This window comes from Podarcis tiliguerta (assembly GCF_965153285.1).
Source record: "Podarcis tiliguerta genome assembly, chromosome: 3".
In the NCBI taxonomy this organism is placed as follows: domain Eukaryota; kingdom Metazoa; phylum Chordata; class Lepidosauria; order Squamata; family Lacertidae; genus Podarcis; species Podarcis tiliguerta.
Window position 1 is genome coordinate 21,191,570 of NC_139536.1, and position 15,493 is coordinate 21,207,062.

The window sequence follows — 15,493 nt, forward strand, 5'->3', positions numbered from 1 at the left end:
TGGTCCTTGGGACTCTCCCCAGACCACATCCCTCACCGGCCTTTTTTAATACCTTCTTTGAGTGTTTTGTGCCTGGCTGAAATGCGTGCTTGATCTCTGATAATGGCTTGCTTGCCTGAATGGAAGACAGAGGGTCTGTGTGTAGCCCTAAAGTGACATTCATTGCTCTATTCACGTTTACCTCTGGCCCCATCCACCCCTAACATGTGGAGGATTGCCAAGAAGGGACTGTGGCCCTCAGACTCAAAAATGTTGCCCATTTCTGCTTTAAGATGGTTTAAAACAAGTTGGTTGGTCCTTTATACAGTGGTAAAGGTAAAGGTACCCCTGCCCGTACGGGCCAGTCTTGCCAGACTCTAGGGTTGTGCGCTCATCTCACTCTAAAGGCCGGGGGCCAGCGCTGTCCGGAGCCCCTTCCGGGTCACGTGGCCAGCATGACAAAGCCGCATCTGGCGAGCCAGCGCAGCACACAGAAACGCCGTTTACCTTCCCGCCAGTAAGCGGTCTCTATTTATCTACTTGCACCCGGAGGTGCTTTCGAACTGCTAGGTTGGCAGGCACTGGGACCAAACAACGGGAGCGCACCCCGCCGCGGGGATTCGAACCGCCGACCTTTCGATCGGCAAACCCTAGGCGGTGAGGCTTTTACCCACAGCACCACCCGCGTCCCTCTTATACAGTGGTACCTCGGGTTAAGTACTTAATTTGTTCCGGGGGTCCGTACTTAACCTGAAACTGTTCTTAACCTGAAGCACCACTTTAACTAATGGGGCCTCCTGCTGCTTCTGTCCTGCCAGAGCCCTATTTCTGTTCTCATCCTGAAGCAAAGTTCTTAACCTGAAGCACTATTTCTGGGTTAGCGGAGTCTGTAACCTGAAGCGTCTGTAACCTGAAGCATATGTAATTCGAGGTACCACTGTACTTTATTGTCACCAGTTTTGTGCGTGAGTAGGTGAAGTATTGGGAGCTCAGAGCCACAGCGTATGAACGCGCCACCATCTTGGAACTTCAGGTCCTAGTGAAAAGGTGCCAGTACATTATATTTCAGCTGTCCTCCTTACCACAATCTCTTTAGCACCAGCTGTCATAGCTTCCACTTATTATTTTGCAGCTCTTTTCTGTGTGTATACATATGTATGTACAGGCAGAGTACAATAGCGTTTTTTGCAGTTGAGTGCTGCTTTGCAGGTTTAAATTCCATGTGGTAAGGGTTGAACTAGTTGACCCTTGGGTCCCTTCCAACTCTAAGATTCTATTATTCTCTGGCCAGCTTCCTTCTTTCAGTGCTTTCCAAACAGAACTATTAGCTCTTGTTGTTTCCTACCCCTAAAACTCTGGAGGTTTGCTTCAGCTCTGAATGCTCAGCAAATGTAAGACACAAAGTATAGCTGTTATCTGCCCTCAAAGCTGGATTTGTTTTGTTTTGTAGGCATCTGATCTACCAAGCAAGGCTCTTTACAGTTGCAACTAAAGAAAAGGGAGAAGTTCAAGAGCAACCACCTTCAGCTATTCAAAGCAAGCAGACACAACATTTTGATTGGGCCTTGAATAAACTGGATGACTCTATCAGAAGAACTGGGCGCATTACTAAAAACCTTCTATTAAGAATATTTCATGATGTGTGCAGAACAGGTAAAGTGTTACTATTTTGCTTAACATTATATTTACCTAACATGAAATTTTTGCTTAACAGCGTGGTTTTGCCTTACGTTTTGTTAAAACCCTTGGCAATTATTAATATATACTGTCTTTAAAATGCTTCAAAAATAGTTGTAGCATTTTTTATTTACATTATTTCTAGCAGTTGGGTGGCTGCAATAATAAATTGAGCTCCGTTTACTCGAGTTAGAGATGTAATTTGTGAAAATTGATTAGTTGCAGGGCACAAACATTTTAACAGTATTCCTGTTTTAACTAGCATTGACATTAAGGACTAAATTTCATGTGACATGTTTATATAAGAGTGCTTAACCTGGATGCTTTCATTTTGGGAAAAAAGCAGCCACGGGTCTCCAGTCTGAAATGTGCTCCTGATCTGGATTGGGGGCCCCTCGCTGGCTTTCTGCTTGCTCTTCTCCAAAATAAAAGCAGGTGGCTTATGCACATTTGTATAAACGTGGAGAAAGGCTCCATTGCTCAGTGGCAGAGCACATGCTTTGCAAGCAAAGATTCCTCCCTAAATTTTGGAGACCTGCTGCTGGTTGTTACTGACAATCATGAGGTAGGTGTACCCATGGGTCTGATTTGGTATAAGTCAAGCTCGCTCCCTGCCCTCATGAAGCCCTATTATAAATCCTTCTCTTGTGCCTTAGCAGGGTCCATTTAACGACAAGCTCATCCTGCATTTTAAGCATTAGCATCCACTGGATCAGCATATTCCCTGCAGAAGCAGGAACAAAGAGCCAGCAGCAGGCCAGTAAGATGCCTACAGTTGAATAGCCTCAGCTGTAATGGAATTGCAGTGCCCTCTGCAATAGCACATGATGCACGGAGATATCCTGCTCTCCATGAATATAGGGTTGCACCATTGCTTATCACTCACTTTGCTTATACTGGCCTCAGACCAACTCCGTAGCAGGTGTGGTTGAAGTTTGCTGTGCCATCACACTCCCATTGCTGTCACTTAACGAGAGGAAGGGGGCAGGGCAGCAATGGGGTTGAGGCTGCACGGCTGCTCTGGTGGGAGCCCCAGATTGGTTCTGCCCATCCATGTCCCAGCCCCATTCTTGCCACTTCACTGTCCCATAAGCTGCAGTGAAGTTGCTGGAGGGTGGCAGAGTCGCACCACCCCACCAGATTTCCTGCTACTAAAACACAGGCAACAATTTACACGTAAAGATCGGCAGACCTAAGTGGGGCTGTGCAGGCTGTACATAACAAAAGGTCCAGTCACGGTGTGGCCTGTGGTGGTGGTACAGATACACGTGTGACAACTACACGAATGGATAGCCATTTCAGTGCATAGATCTCCCTTACTTGATCAGGTCAGGCAACCCTTGGAATGTACATTGCTCATTTTCTTAGCTCTTTTAAGACATAAACAGAGTAGAAAAAGAAGATTAATAGGGTCAATATAAGTGGATGTTAGCTACATGGATCCAACCAAGTTTCTAAACCATAGCAGAATTTCTGTTTCTGTACCCAAAGTGTACATAGCTGTGGCTTGTTCATCAGGGTATCTGCAATGCACCATTCCTGGAGGTTGAAAAGCCAGCTCTATGGGATTATATTTCTACAGTGTGAGTTGAAATAATGGACATAAAAGCTGGGCTAGCTTGTGGTTTTCCAGTGTCACATCTTGCTAAGAAGCAGCAATATCTATTTTTTTTAATTTAAAGTTTTTTATTTATACAACAAGAAAAACAAACAAACAAAAAACACAAATACCAAATTATACACAAATTACAAAAATAACCATAGACACATAATATTCTTAGCAAACAACAAAACATCTATTGGTCTTAACACTAAAGACCCAACCTCCCGTCTATTCCATACTTCAAATTCATATTACTTATTGCCAATACACATTTTTTTAATAATTAAACTTATTCTCATTAAATCTAATTTCTTATATCTACCTTACAACTATTACTGAAGTTCCTCGAATGCTGCAACAGAATTTAAACTACTATATTTATTTTTCAGATATTCTTTAAAAACCTCTCATTTAGAAACAAATTCCTGTTTTGATTTATTCTTTATTTTTTCTGATAAAGAAGCAGCAGCAATATCAGTGTCCTTTTAAAAGGGGGATATCCCTTTCCTTTCTCCCTGTCTCTAGGATCACTCTGTATTTTACTTTTTTAACATGGGAATAATTCCTACATAGGAAAAGACATATACAGTATTTGAAGTGCAGCATGAGTTTCCACAGACTGAGCAGCTTGTGCAGGTATCTGTTGCCCTAGCCACTGCTGCTTAAAGATGTTCAGGTGTGACACAGAAGTCTGTTTCTTAATCTGGCAAACCTTATTTTGGTTGAGATTTCATCTGCATGTTACAGAGCTTAAGAAAACCACCATTACATTTTGGAGACATTTTTCCTGTGGTGCTAACCCTAACTGTAATCATCCACTTACTTGGTTGCCACATCTCCAGTTCTTGATGGACCATTTGGTGACTGATTTTTGCCCCAAATTCTCTATGAATTGCAGAGAACTCAGAAGGGGGGGATATAAGCTCTTCCTTGTTGTTGTTGTTGTTTAGTCGTTCAGTCGGGTCCGACTCTTCGTGACCCCATGGACCAGAGCACGCCAGGCACTCCTGTCTTCCACTGCCACCCGCAGTTTGGTCAGATTCATGTTTGTAGCTTCGAGAACACTGTCTAACCATCTCGTCCTCTGTCGTCCCCTTCTCCATCTTTCCCAACATCAGGGTCTTTTCCAGTGAGTCTTCTCTTCTCATGAGGTGGCCAAAGTATTGGAGCCTCAGCTTCACGATCTGTCCTTCCAGTGAGCACTCAGGGCTGATTTCCTTAAGAATGGATGCATTTGATCTTCCTGCAGTCCATGGGACTCTCAAGAGTCTCCTCCAGCACCATAATTCAAAAGCGTCAATTCTTCGGCGATCAGCCTTCTTTATGGTCCAGCTCTCACTTCCATACATCACTACTGGGAAAAGCTCTTCCTAGGCTTTTCCAAATAGCGGAATTGGCAAGAGCATTGGGTAAGAGCAGGCTTCCTCAAACTCAGCCCTCCAGATGTTTTTTGAGACTACAATTCCCATCGTCCCTGACCACTGGTCTTGCCAGCTAGGGATCATGGGAGTTGTAGGCCAAAAACATATGGAGGGCTGAGTGTGAGGAAGCTTGGGTAAGAGTCTTCTCTCACACCTTATTCCTTGGTTTGGCAAATCTCTTATCTCATGCTTTGGAGAACAAAAGAGTCTTCATTGCTGCTTCTCCTTTCCCCAGTTTCTATCTAGCGTGAGACAAGAGAGAAATTTCTTTGCAAGGATTGGGTGGACAGTGGCAACTAGAAATGATGGCTAAAAGCTAAGTGAAGTGAAAAGTTATATACTGCTTTGCATCAGATGTTATGGAGCCCAATTTTATTCTCCTTCACATGTATTCAGTCAGCAGATAGTAGGGAGCTACTCTTTTGAGGTTACAGGCTGATTAGGCAGTATGTATAGAAAGTGTATTATTTCCTAACATAAAGCTTTCATTAGGGAAAACTTTTTAGAAGTTCCTGAGCAGTTCCCTGTAAAAGTGGGATAAGTAGCTTGTTTCTTTCTAAATTGAAATAAAGAACATGGGTGTTATTTCAGTTGTTCAGCTTACATGAAAGGAGCACTGATTTTCCCCGCCCTGCGCTGTGCTCCCAGTGAAGAGCAGAAGCTCAGTATATATATACTGCATAAAGAGAGATCAACTTGAATCATTACTTTATGTGATTATTGTCATTTCTGCACTGCTTATTGCATCACTTCATTCTGGCAGTTTGGTTGCTTAAAACACATTTTTTTGGTCACCTGCTTCTCTTCTGTTCTCAAATCTGATGCATAATTTGGCTTTCTTTGGGGTGCTATCTGTGAGCATCTTTAGAAGAACTGTTTCAAAAAATAATTCCTGAGAAATGTGACACTGTGCACTCATGTGTTACTAAATCCTTCATAAATATGCTACAAATGTATTGAGTTGTTCCAGGAACGAGTGTGTTCATATACACATTGGCACTTGCATACTACAAACTATAGGCAAAACAGGCTCAGCTGCATATATATGGCACTAGAGCACACTTTATGTTCATATGCAGTGGCCACACTATCAGAATTTTGGTTTTAAGTTGCCTTTCTGCCTGCACATATTGTACATAGTTGCTCCATTTAAAGTATACCATCTGGGACGCTTACTGTAAGTCAAACTCTTCAACAATAGTTTGAGACACGTAAGGAAAACATGGTGGGTAACACCCTACGTTAGTCATAACCGTTTGAAATTAATGGACATGGCTAACTTAGGTACATTAATTTTGGAGAGTCTATTCTGAATAAAACCTGGATACAACCCAATGCCTCTAGTTTTACTATCCTAGAAAATATATTTAAAAAATAAAAAAAATTGTCCAGTAGCACCTTAGAGACCAACTAAGTTTGTTCTTGGTATAAACTTTTGTGTGCTGGTATCTGAAGAAGTGTGCATGCACATGAAAGCTTATACTAAGAACAAACTTAGTTGGTCTCTAAGGTGCTACTGGACATTTTTAAAATATATATATTGGCTGCATCAGACCAACACGACTACCTACCTGTATCCTAGAAAATGCATGCATGTTCAAATACTTTCCCATGTGGTATGTCTAAGCAGCAGTTCTAAATTAAATTAAACTAGGAAGCGAGCCCCATTGAACACTGTGGGACTTATGGCTGAGTAGATACACATAGGATTGAATTCTTAATTCCCCCATGTTGCAAAGCTTGGCCTGTATCTCTTTTTCTGTTGTCAGATGTCACGGAACAGTGTGGATATGCTTTTCTAAACTTTTCAAAGCTATGCGTAGTCCCCCCCCCCCCTTAATATATTTTATTGCCTTTATGCCTTCTAGGTTACGTAGTGATTGTTCATGTTGCAGTTTCATGTATCTTGTTCCGATTTAGGATACCCAAGTAGTAACCAGGCCCTACTGTTGTTGAGAACCTGTGGTTCATTATTGCCTGAGCATCATCCAGCTGAAAGAACAGAACTTGCCCATACCATATGGACCCAGTTGAAAGGACTAGGTATTCTTTTTCTTAAATAAGTCGTATGAATGTTATTTTAGCATGTGCTTTATTTTTTTCTGGTGTAAAAATTAATGGAATTAAAATACTGTTAGATACTAAATGTGTAGCTGACATTCTTTAAATACTTGCACATACAACTCTTGGAAATCTGTTTTTAGATTCCAAGAGCTATACTGACATCTAGAGGTGTTAATATTAAAACCAAGCTTTGTTTTTGTGCAATGAAGTCAGTTAATTTGTCGCTTAACATTTTTGAGAGAGAGACTTTAGTTTAATATTGCTACTTTTTGCATTGCTAAACAATTATTCTGTTCAATATCCCAATTGCTCCCACTGGTAATACTTCTTAGAGCTTTGGTTTGTGAGTAGACATTAAGTAGTGGTTGTGTTAAATACCAGACCTGGCTTAAATATAATGTCAAACAGTAGTTGGATGCTACCTGAACAATATTTAGGCTTACATAGACCTTCCCCCACCATGGCTTGGATTTCCTTTCTTAATACATGTAGCTGCAAACCATAGTCACAAATGGGAGTACAGAAGGAGGGTTGAGAATATTATGTCTGAACTGGCCTTAATAATATCCATACTTCCTCAGTGTAATGAACAGGTTGTAGACTTAAGATGCGCTGTGTTGCAAAACATGTGTTAAATGTTTGTTTCAGGCGTTGCATTACAAAGGTACACTCTGTTTAGTGGACTTTGAAATATAGCTTCACGCGCTTTCAGAAATTGTGTGTTCTTATCTATGCCTAAATTTGTTGCTATGATAGTAGTTGCATTGAATTATTTTATCGTATTGAACTTCTTAATGTACTGAATCTTAATTTTTCTTTATAATCTCTTGTCAAGGTGTTGTGTATGATGTAAGCCATTACAATGCTTTGCTAAAGGTCTACCTTCAGAATGGGCACACATTCTCTCCAACTGAATTCTTAACAAAAATGGAAGAAGCTAATGTTCAGCCCAATCGAGTATGTACTTCTTTCATAAAGGCTTTTTTTTTTTTTTTTTGGCCAACTTTTAACTCACTACCACTCATTAAATAGCAAGTCTTATTTTCGTCATCTTTTTTTGCAGGTCACTTACCAGCGGCTGATTGCTGCCTATTGCAGCAAGGGTGATATTGATGGTGCTAGGTAAGGGTTTGCATAAATGGGCCTAAATATTTCACAGCTAAAATGCATCTTATAGCATAATCCTTTACATGTTTACCCAGAAGTCTCATTGAGTTCAGTGCATTTACTCCTGGATAAGTATGTATAGCAGGGGTGGGGAATCACTGGCTTTTAGGCATTATTAGCCGGGGAAGTGCCCAGGGTCTCCCCATTTAATCTGCCTGGCCATTTTGTCCAAGCTCTGCCCACCTGCCAATCATCTGATGATGTCAGTGTGGACAAGTAAAAAGGCAACTGGGCTAGAGAGGCTTTTGAAGGGCTGCCGACCAGCTCATTCTTGGGACTTCAAAGCCCCATATCACCTGATGTCATAGTGACATTAGGTGATTGAGAAGTGAGCAGTCCTGCTTTCCTGTAAGATTTGGGCCACGGGGAGTAAGGAAGGCAAAGATTTGGCTAGATCCAGTTCTCTACCCCTGGTGTATACGATTTCAGTGTTTATATTTTTAAACATGAATTAAAATTTAACAAAATTTAACAAACAAATTTCACTGATTGATTAATGAAAGTACATTGAAAAATATAAAAGGGATAACCTTATCCAAAGAAACAATACTTGGCTATGGTTATTTTCAAACAACCCAGCTGAGTATTGTGACTTCTGAAACTAGCTTATTGAAACTAACCATAGTTACTGTTGACCACAGTTTTGGTTCTGAACAATGGCTAATATGCAGCATTATTCATGTGAATGCAGCCATTGTATGCAAGTGAAGAATTAGAATTTGTATAACTTGAAAGGAACAAGGTACAAGAAATAATACCTAGCCAGTGGAGAAAGCATGGATGTGTTTTTATGCTGCACAGTACTAATTTAATCAGGAATTTCCTTTTTAGGTTAAAAGAGGAATATATAACAGAAGATAGGGTTAGGAGCAATGAACATACACTGTTTTTCCAGAATATGGTTTAAAATATTGGATTAATTGTCTCTTTATATTTAAAATGGTAATCTCAAGGTCTTAGCTAACTCAGTATTACAAGACTTAAATGATATCTTATTTTGTTTTACTTCAGCATATAGTCTTCAGTATAAAGTACATTTGTTTTACTTGCATTTTCCAAAGAAAAACATAGCTGACTTAGTTCTTCATCTTGCAGCAAGATTCTTGGTTTTATGAAAAGCAAGGAGCTCCCAATCACAGAGTCTGTATTCAGCGCACTTGTGACTGGCCATGCGAGATCCGGGTAATTTATAGTTCTTACTCTTCTCCTGCTTAAATTGCTATTTTGTCTGAGTTAAGTGAATGCATTTTCTAATTTTTGAATTGTTACAAATAGTTACACCCTTCATATCAGCCCCAGTTGCCTGACAGAGATCTTAGTTGTGCATAATGATGTGTTCAGGGATCTCTTGAATATAAAAACCCCAACCAGGTGACTGTTTGCATGGGACAGTTTCAAAATTTGTAACCTTGACTGGTTTTCTGATGCATATGCTTAAGGGCCAAACTACATGTAAAAAACGATCTTAAGTGTATCTCATTAAATTGCATGAAATTTTTTAGACTTGCACATAGCAGCTGAAAGGGGGTGGAGGTGGCAGGTACAGGCCCTTTGGTCCCACTTGCCCCCTTCCTTCATACAAGCAATGAAACAAGGCAGGAAGCCACAACTTACTGTAGTTTCCTGTTTTGTACAGACTGGGAAATTGTGCAGGATTTGGAAGCCATATGAACTATTGCTTCCTATTTTGCCTTTTTTAAGAAACCAATAGCCATAGCTTCCCAGTTTAGACATAGCAGGAAGCTCTGGTTAACTGCAGATTACCGGTTTTGCCACTTGAAGAAGGGGAGTAGAGAACCGGTAGCAGTGGGGTTGTATTATTAAGCCAAGATTTGATTGTGCTGATGTAGCCATGCAGTTGAGCCAGCCTTGATGAATTTTCCCCTTCCATTGATGATCCTTATTGGGACTTGCCAGAGATGGCAGATGTACTGTCTGTTCCTGTCCTATATTTCATTCATTCCTTTTCCCACAGCTGTTTAATTGAATAAAGAACTCATTGTTGATAAATTGTGACACCCCCCCCCATAGGCTCAAGTCTTAATACCAACCACAACCAGTTTATAACATTGTATTTGCCACTATATTAAAAACATATATTTTTTTTGAACACTTCACAGGGATATGGAAAATGCTGAAAATATCCTTTCTGTGATGAGAGATGCTGGCATTGAACCTGGTCCAGACACTTACGTTGCACTATTGAATGCATACGCTGAGAAAGGTGACATGAGCAAAATTGAAGAGGTAATACACACTGTTTGCAAAGGTGCAGCTCTGTCCAGAAAAGATTTTATAATAGCCATCACTTTTCATTCATGCCTTTTCCCAAATGGCTAGTAGCTAATTCTATAGGAAGTGCAATACAGTGGTACCTCAGGTTACATACGCTTCAGGTTACAGACTCCACTAACCCAGAAATAGTACCTCGGGTTAAGAACTTTGCTTCAGGATGAGAACAGAAATTGTGCTCCTGCAGCGCGGCAGCAGCAGGAGGCCCCATTAGCTAAAGTGGTGCTTCAGGTTAAGAACAGTTTCAGGTTAAGAACAGACCTCCAGAACGAATTAAGTACTTAACTCGAGGTACCACTGTATGTTGAAATTGTGCAGCAACTGGTATTATTTGGTAAGCAGAGAAGGTAGTGGCTTACTCAAAGCTGTGTAGTCAATTTGTGTGTTTGCATACACTGAGTAATGCTGTTAATTGTCCCCTATGTAAATGAGCCCTGCTTGGTATCTACAAGAAATCAAGAATATAGCATGTTTGGTAAAGCACAGCTTTTGAAGACAACAGGTGTTTTCAGTTGAACAAATTTTATGTGATTGACCAGTTTGTTGTTACTTTTTCTGCTTTTATATTTTTCTGGTGCTTGTGATTTTACATTTGTTGCCCACATCTGTTTTCTATGTGTGTTAGTGGTATATATTTTTACAAGTGTTCCACAACTGACACACTTGGGCATTTCATTACATCACCTTTTAGTAACCACACTCTACCGGCAGTGGAATCCCAAAAACTGTGGAGATCTGCCTGTACATAATACTTTGGTGTGTCTGTCTTTTGACACCTGTGGATCATCTAAGATATCCAAACATTAATTGAGATCAGTGTTGGAAAAAGACAGTTGTGCTGAAGATGTGAGTTTGATTATACTCATCATGGGATAAAAAGTGTTGTTTATTAGCCAGGGCTTCAATGCAGTTAAACTGAACACCTTGACAGTTTAAACCTCTTTCTCTCCACCTGCAATGGATTTAATGATGGCTACAATGCTTTCGATCTAAAAGCTCCTAAGTTTAGCAGAACTGTGCTTTCTGCTGTTTTTCTTAAACCACAAAAATTAATACTCTGCATTCTTTACTACAAGGTCGTATATTTCAGAACTAACGCTGATACTTCATTTGGCTGATTAATGCCTGGAACCTCCTGAATTTGGAAAATCAGTCTTGTGTTTTGAATGAATGCAGTGCTACTGGACCATACTTGCACATTAAAAAGGCAGTTCCAGCACAATATTTTGCTTCCACTGAATGGTTTTTGGAATCATTTTGCAGATATTGGCATAGTATATTCTCAACTATCCCATGAAGTAGATCCACCCTTGATCTTTTGGGCATTGTGTTATGACTGAACACCTTAACGTACAACACATCCACAGAAGTCAATCCAGATGCCCTCTTTGTGGAAGTGCCATAGGTTAGTGGCAGAACATTTGCTTCACATGCAGAAAGTCCCAGACTCAATGCCCGGCATCTCCACTGAGCCACTGCTAGGCATTGTAGACAGTACTGAGCTAAGTACATGACAGCTTCCTGTGTTCTTTCCATGTAGATGCAAAGTGTTACATTGTGGTAATAAAACTGATGATAATAAAAAATATTAATACAGATTAATATTTATATCTATATTTAGTTTCCTATTACATTGTTTCTCCTTGCTCTTGCAGATCCTGGGCAAGATTGAAAAAAGTGATGCCTACCTTTTGGACAAGGACTTAATGGACATCATTTTTACTCTTGCCAAGGCTGGACATCCTCAGTATGTACATAACATTTTGGAGAAGATGAGACATGATAGGGGATACGTTCCAGGTAATATTTTTGAAAGATGCCAACAAATCTGATTTGCTTATTGGCACTAGCATTTACTCTTCAAAAAAGGAGTTTAATGAAAATTCATGGTTATTTCTTATTTAGTTAACCAGTGCATCCATTTGGATAGCTCAGGGTAGTAGCTGTACATAAAATGTCTCTCTCAAACAGAATTGTAAAATGATACATAGTATTTTTATAATCATGTCTAATTGGTGGTTATTCTGACTTGACTTTACACAGTCTTGGTGATATTAATCTAGACTTAGCTCAGTTGGTTAGAGCATGGTACTTCTTTACAAATTGGTAGTTCTCACTATGGCACATGAGCAGAAATAGTTAAAGATTACATGGATTACATGGATATAGCTACTGACTTTAAAAATGGCCACAAGCATCCTTACTCATTGAGCAGTGAAAGCGAGAAGCAGCATTGAGTGATAAACTTGTAGATCTGTAGAGTAGTTATTCTTTGGAAGTTTAGTTAATTTCAATGGCGTTTATACATGGCTTCTTCTAGAGTTGCATTGAAATATATCCACAATGCTTGGTAAGTAGTACACTGTAATTTATCAATACATTGTTAAGCACAGCTATTGACCATAATACCTTTATAACTGGACCATAATGTTTGCTTTGCTTATTATGCTATCATTTTCCATATAATGTGTAAATTGAGTGCTTAAAAATAAATGGTGTACTACTGTACATTAATGTATTGGTCCCCCCCCCCCGACTCTTCCTAATAGTATTTGGTTTCTCCCCCCCACCCCCCTGTGCTGTACTTAACTACCTAGATGCAATGAATCTCTGTCTGAGTTTACTAACACACGGCTTAGAAGATACAGCTTTTCAAGTACTGAAGACATTCCCTTCAGGGTTGTCAGATTCCCAGAACGAAGGCAGCATAGACCGTGGCAACTTCTTCTTACGGCATTGTGCAAATTTGAACATGGTAAGTGAAGTCCTACAAAGGACCCTTAAAGCAGGGGAGGGAGACCCTTTGACATATTGCTGGACTCCAGGTCTTGTAACACCTGACCTTTGGCCTTGCTGTTCGGGACTGATGGGAGTTGGAGTCCAGCAGCTTCTGGGGTTCACATTTTCACCACCCCTGCTTTAAATCAATACTTTATTCTTAAGCAAACTGATCACTCACAAAGTCTGCTCCTCTCCCTTTTTCAAAGCTGTATTCTTTTCCTCATATGTCTCTCCCCATTCCACCCTACGAATCCTACTCTGATATCCGCATCTTTACCCAGAAGCAAGAAATGCTTTCCCTTGTCTTCATACATGGCCTTTGTTCCACTTTGTATTCCTGGTCAAGTTCCCCAGCTGGAATTGGTCAGTTCCTCCTTGCAAGTAAGCCCGCCCCTCCCTGTTGATCACTGGCTTCCTTGTGTTGCCTTTGCCACCCTTATTATGCCTTGCTTCCTCACTGCTGGCATGCGGTTACATGAGCGACTCTGCTACTCTGATCGCTGCTGGGTTAGTATGTGTTGGATGCATGGATAAATTCATAAACATAAGAACTTCAGAAGATCAGACTAAAGGCCTATCTAGTCCAGCATCTTGTCTCCCATGGTGACCAACCAGGTGCCCAAGGGAAGCCCACAAGCCGTATGTGAACACAGTGGTGTGTTGGCCTTCCCAGTCAAAGCCAGCACTCTCTGTTTCTCAAGAATATTTGAAGTACAGTGGACCCTCTAGTTATGCACTGCTCTGGATACATAACCTTCGGGTTACGAATGCGGCAAACCTGGAAGCGTATACTTCCGGGTTTCACTGCACGCGTGTGCGCAGAAGCACTCAATCGCGCTGTGCGCATGTGCAGAAGCAGCACCTCCGCCTGCGGACTTTTCGGGTTGTGGACGGACCCCTGGAACGAATTTAATTCATATCCGGAGGGTCCACTGTACTCATTCACTTAATTGTGCTGAATATTGCCATCTGAACAGTGAAATTCTTAAACCTTCCATTTCCTTACAGCCAGTGGCTAAACTGAAACAGTTCTGCAGTGACATGAAAGAAAACGGCATTCACGCTGCTCCCCTGCAGATGACTCTGTTGTGTGCGTTGGAGTTAAAGAAAACCGGTACTTTTTCTTATTGCTTGCCTCAGTTAATTTTTTTTACTACTTAACCCTGTTACAACCCCACTTACTGACTCTTTGACGTTCTTGATCTTTTCAGCTTTGGCTATTGATCTAATGAAGGCCATCAAAGAAGAAGGCGAACCCGTCAGACCTCACTATTTTTGGCCATTGCTGGTTCACCATCAGAAAGAGAAAAATGTTCAAGGTTAGCATTTTAAAAATCAAACCTTAGTTTACTGTGCATGTGAACTTGTAACATGCAGCCCTGTAGCCCAAATGGGTTTGTGCACGAGAAACAGAATAATGTTGCAATACAGGCAGCCCTGCTAAGGCACTATTGTCCTATTGGTGTGGTGATGTACACTGCAACAGTAATGCCACTGGTAACCTTCTTAAATTTAAAACTCTTCAAGGAGTTGTGATTGTTTTAGCTTGACTGTAGCAAAAGTATTTGGTTTGTTACTATTTCCTTAGCTGTTTCTCTCTTAATATATATTCTGCTCACCAAAATCTTTTAAAAGCTTTTAAAAGTCGGGTTACATTGTGGAACCCTTGTTTTAAAGATAGAGAAATGATTTTTATTTTTTTTGGACAAGCTTTGCTCATTCCTATGCAGTGATAAGTTAAATGTGAGCTTAGTTACAATAATGAAAGCACAAAAACCTCCATTGTTGAATGATCATGACCTGACAGCACACTGATTGAAGGACTGAAATGTTCAATCTTTGGGATTCTTAAGTAGGTTTAAGCATTTAGCACACACTTTCCCCTGTTACACATGGGGATGTCTATAGGATATGAATAAGAATTGAACAAATATTAAATTTTAAAGTACAATATCTAATTCTTTGGTTTGCATTATTGGTAATTCAGAAAGAGTGGTCTGATAAAAAGATGCTTTTAACAGAAGTACTTTCCCCTTGGGGAAATTAAAAACTGTCTTTTTCATCTTATCTCACAGTATAATGTGCTTTAGAATGAGATGCAGAGTTGTTAGTGTGACATTGGGTGACAAACAAAATGCACAAACAAAAAAAAAGTGCTTTTAGCAGGCAGTTTGTATTGCAATTTTATTTTAAATATACAGTCGCATCCCAGTTTAGAAGAAATGCTATAACAAGTATTCCCTAATTGTTTCTGGCTATAAAAGTGTGTCAAGCCTTTTAGAAAAACCTTTATAAAACAATATTCTGTTCTTGTTAACTCTTTAGGTCCCTGAAGGCACTTAAAAGTACTGGGCAAATTGCTCCCCAGCATAGCATTTGAATCCTAGCATGTTGCAAATACATTGTAAAAACTCAGAGTTTCAGCATAGGCTTAAGTTCTCTTCCATCCACAAATAAATGGGTGAAAAGGTATGCATACATGTGGCCATATTCATCCAGTAAAATATTT

At 40.2% G+C, this 15,493-nt stretch overlaps 2 protein-coding genes across 3 annotated transcripts in view; both read left to right on the top strand.

Annotated features, from left to right (window-relative positions):
* Nucleotides 1-15,493, top strand: part of ABCG5 (ATP binding cassette subfamily G member 5) — a 180,715-nt gene that overhangs the window by 17,299 nt on the left and 147,923 nt on the right. The window lies entirely within an intron of this gene.
* The window catches only part of LRPPRC (leucine rich pentatricopeptide repeat containing), a 117,443-nt gene that overhangs the window by 10,809 nt on the left and 91,141 nt on the right, over nt 1-15,493 (top strand). For both annotated transcript variants that reach the window (XR_014509401.1, XM_083432940.1), the window contains exons 2-11: nt 1,430-1,632; nt 6,601-6,723; nt 7,580-7,701; nt 7,808-7,866; nt 9,007-9,093; nt 10,032-10,158; nt 11,859-12,003; nt 12,801-12,958; nt 13,993-14,098; nt 14,196-14,303. Coding sequence is in view for 1 of the 2 variants with exons in the window: in XM_083432940.1 (XP_083289066.1) it covers nt 1,430-1,632; nt 6,601-6,723; nt 7,580-7,701; nt 7,808-7,866; nt 9,007-9,093; nt 10,032-10,158; nt 11,859-12,003; nt 12,801-12,958; nt 13,993-14,098; nt 14,196-14,303 (1,238 nt within the window). In the remaining variant the exon portion in view is untranslated. The remainder of the gene's footprint in view (nt 1-1,429; nt 1,633-6,600; nt 6,724-7,579; nt 7,702-7,807; nt 7,867-9,006; nt 9,094-10,031; nt 10,159-11,858; nt 12,004-12,800; nt 12,959-13,992; nt 14,099-14,195; nt 14,304-15,493) is intronic.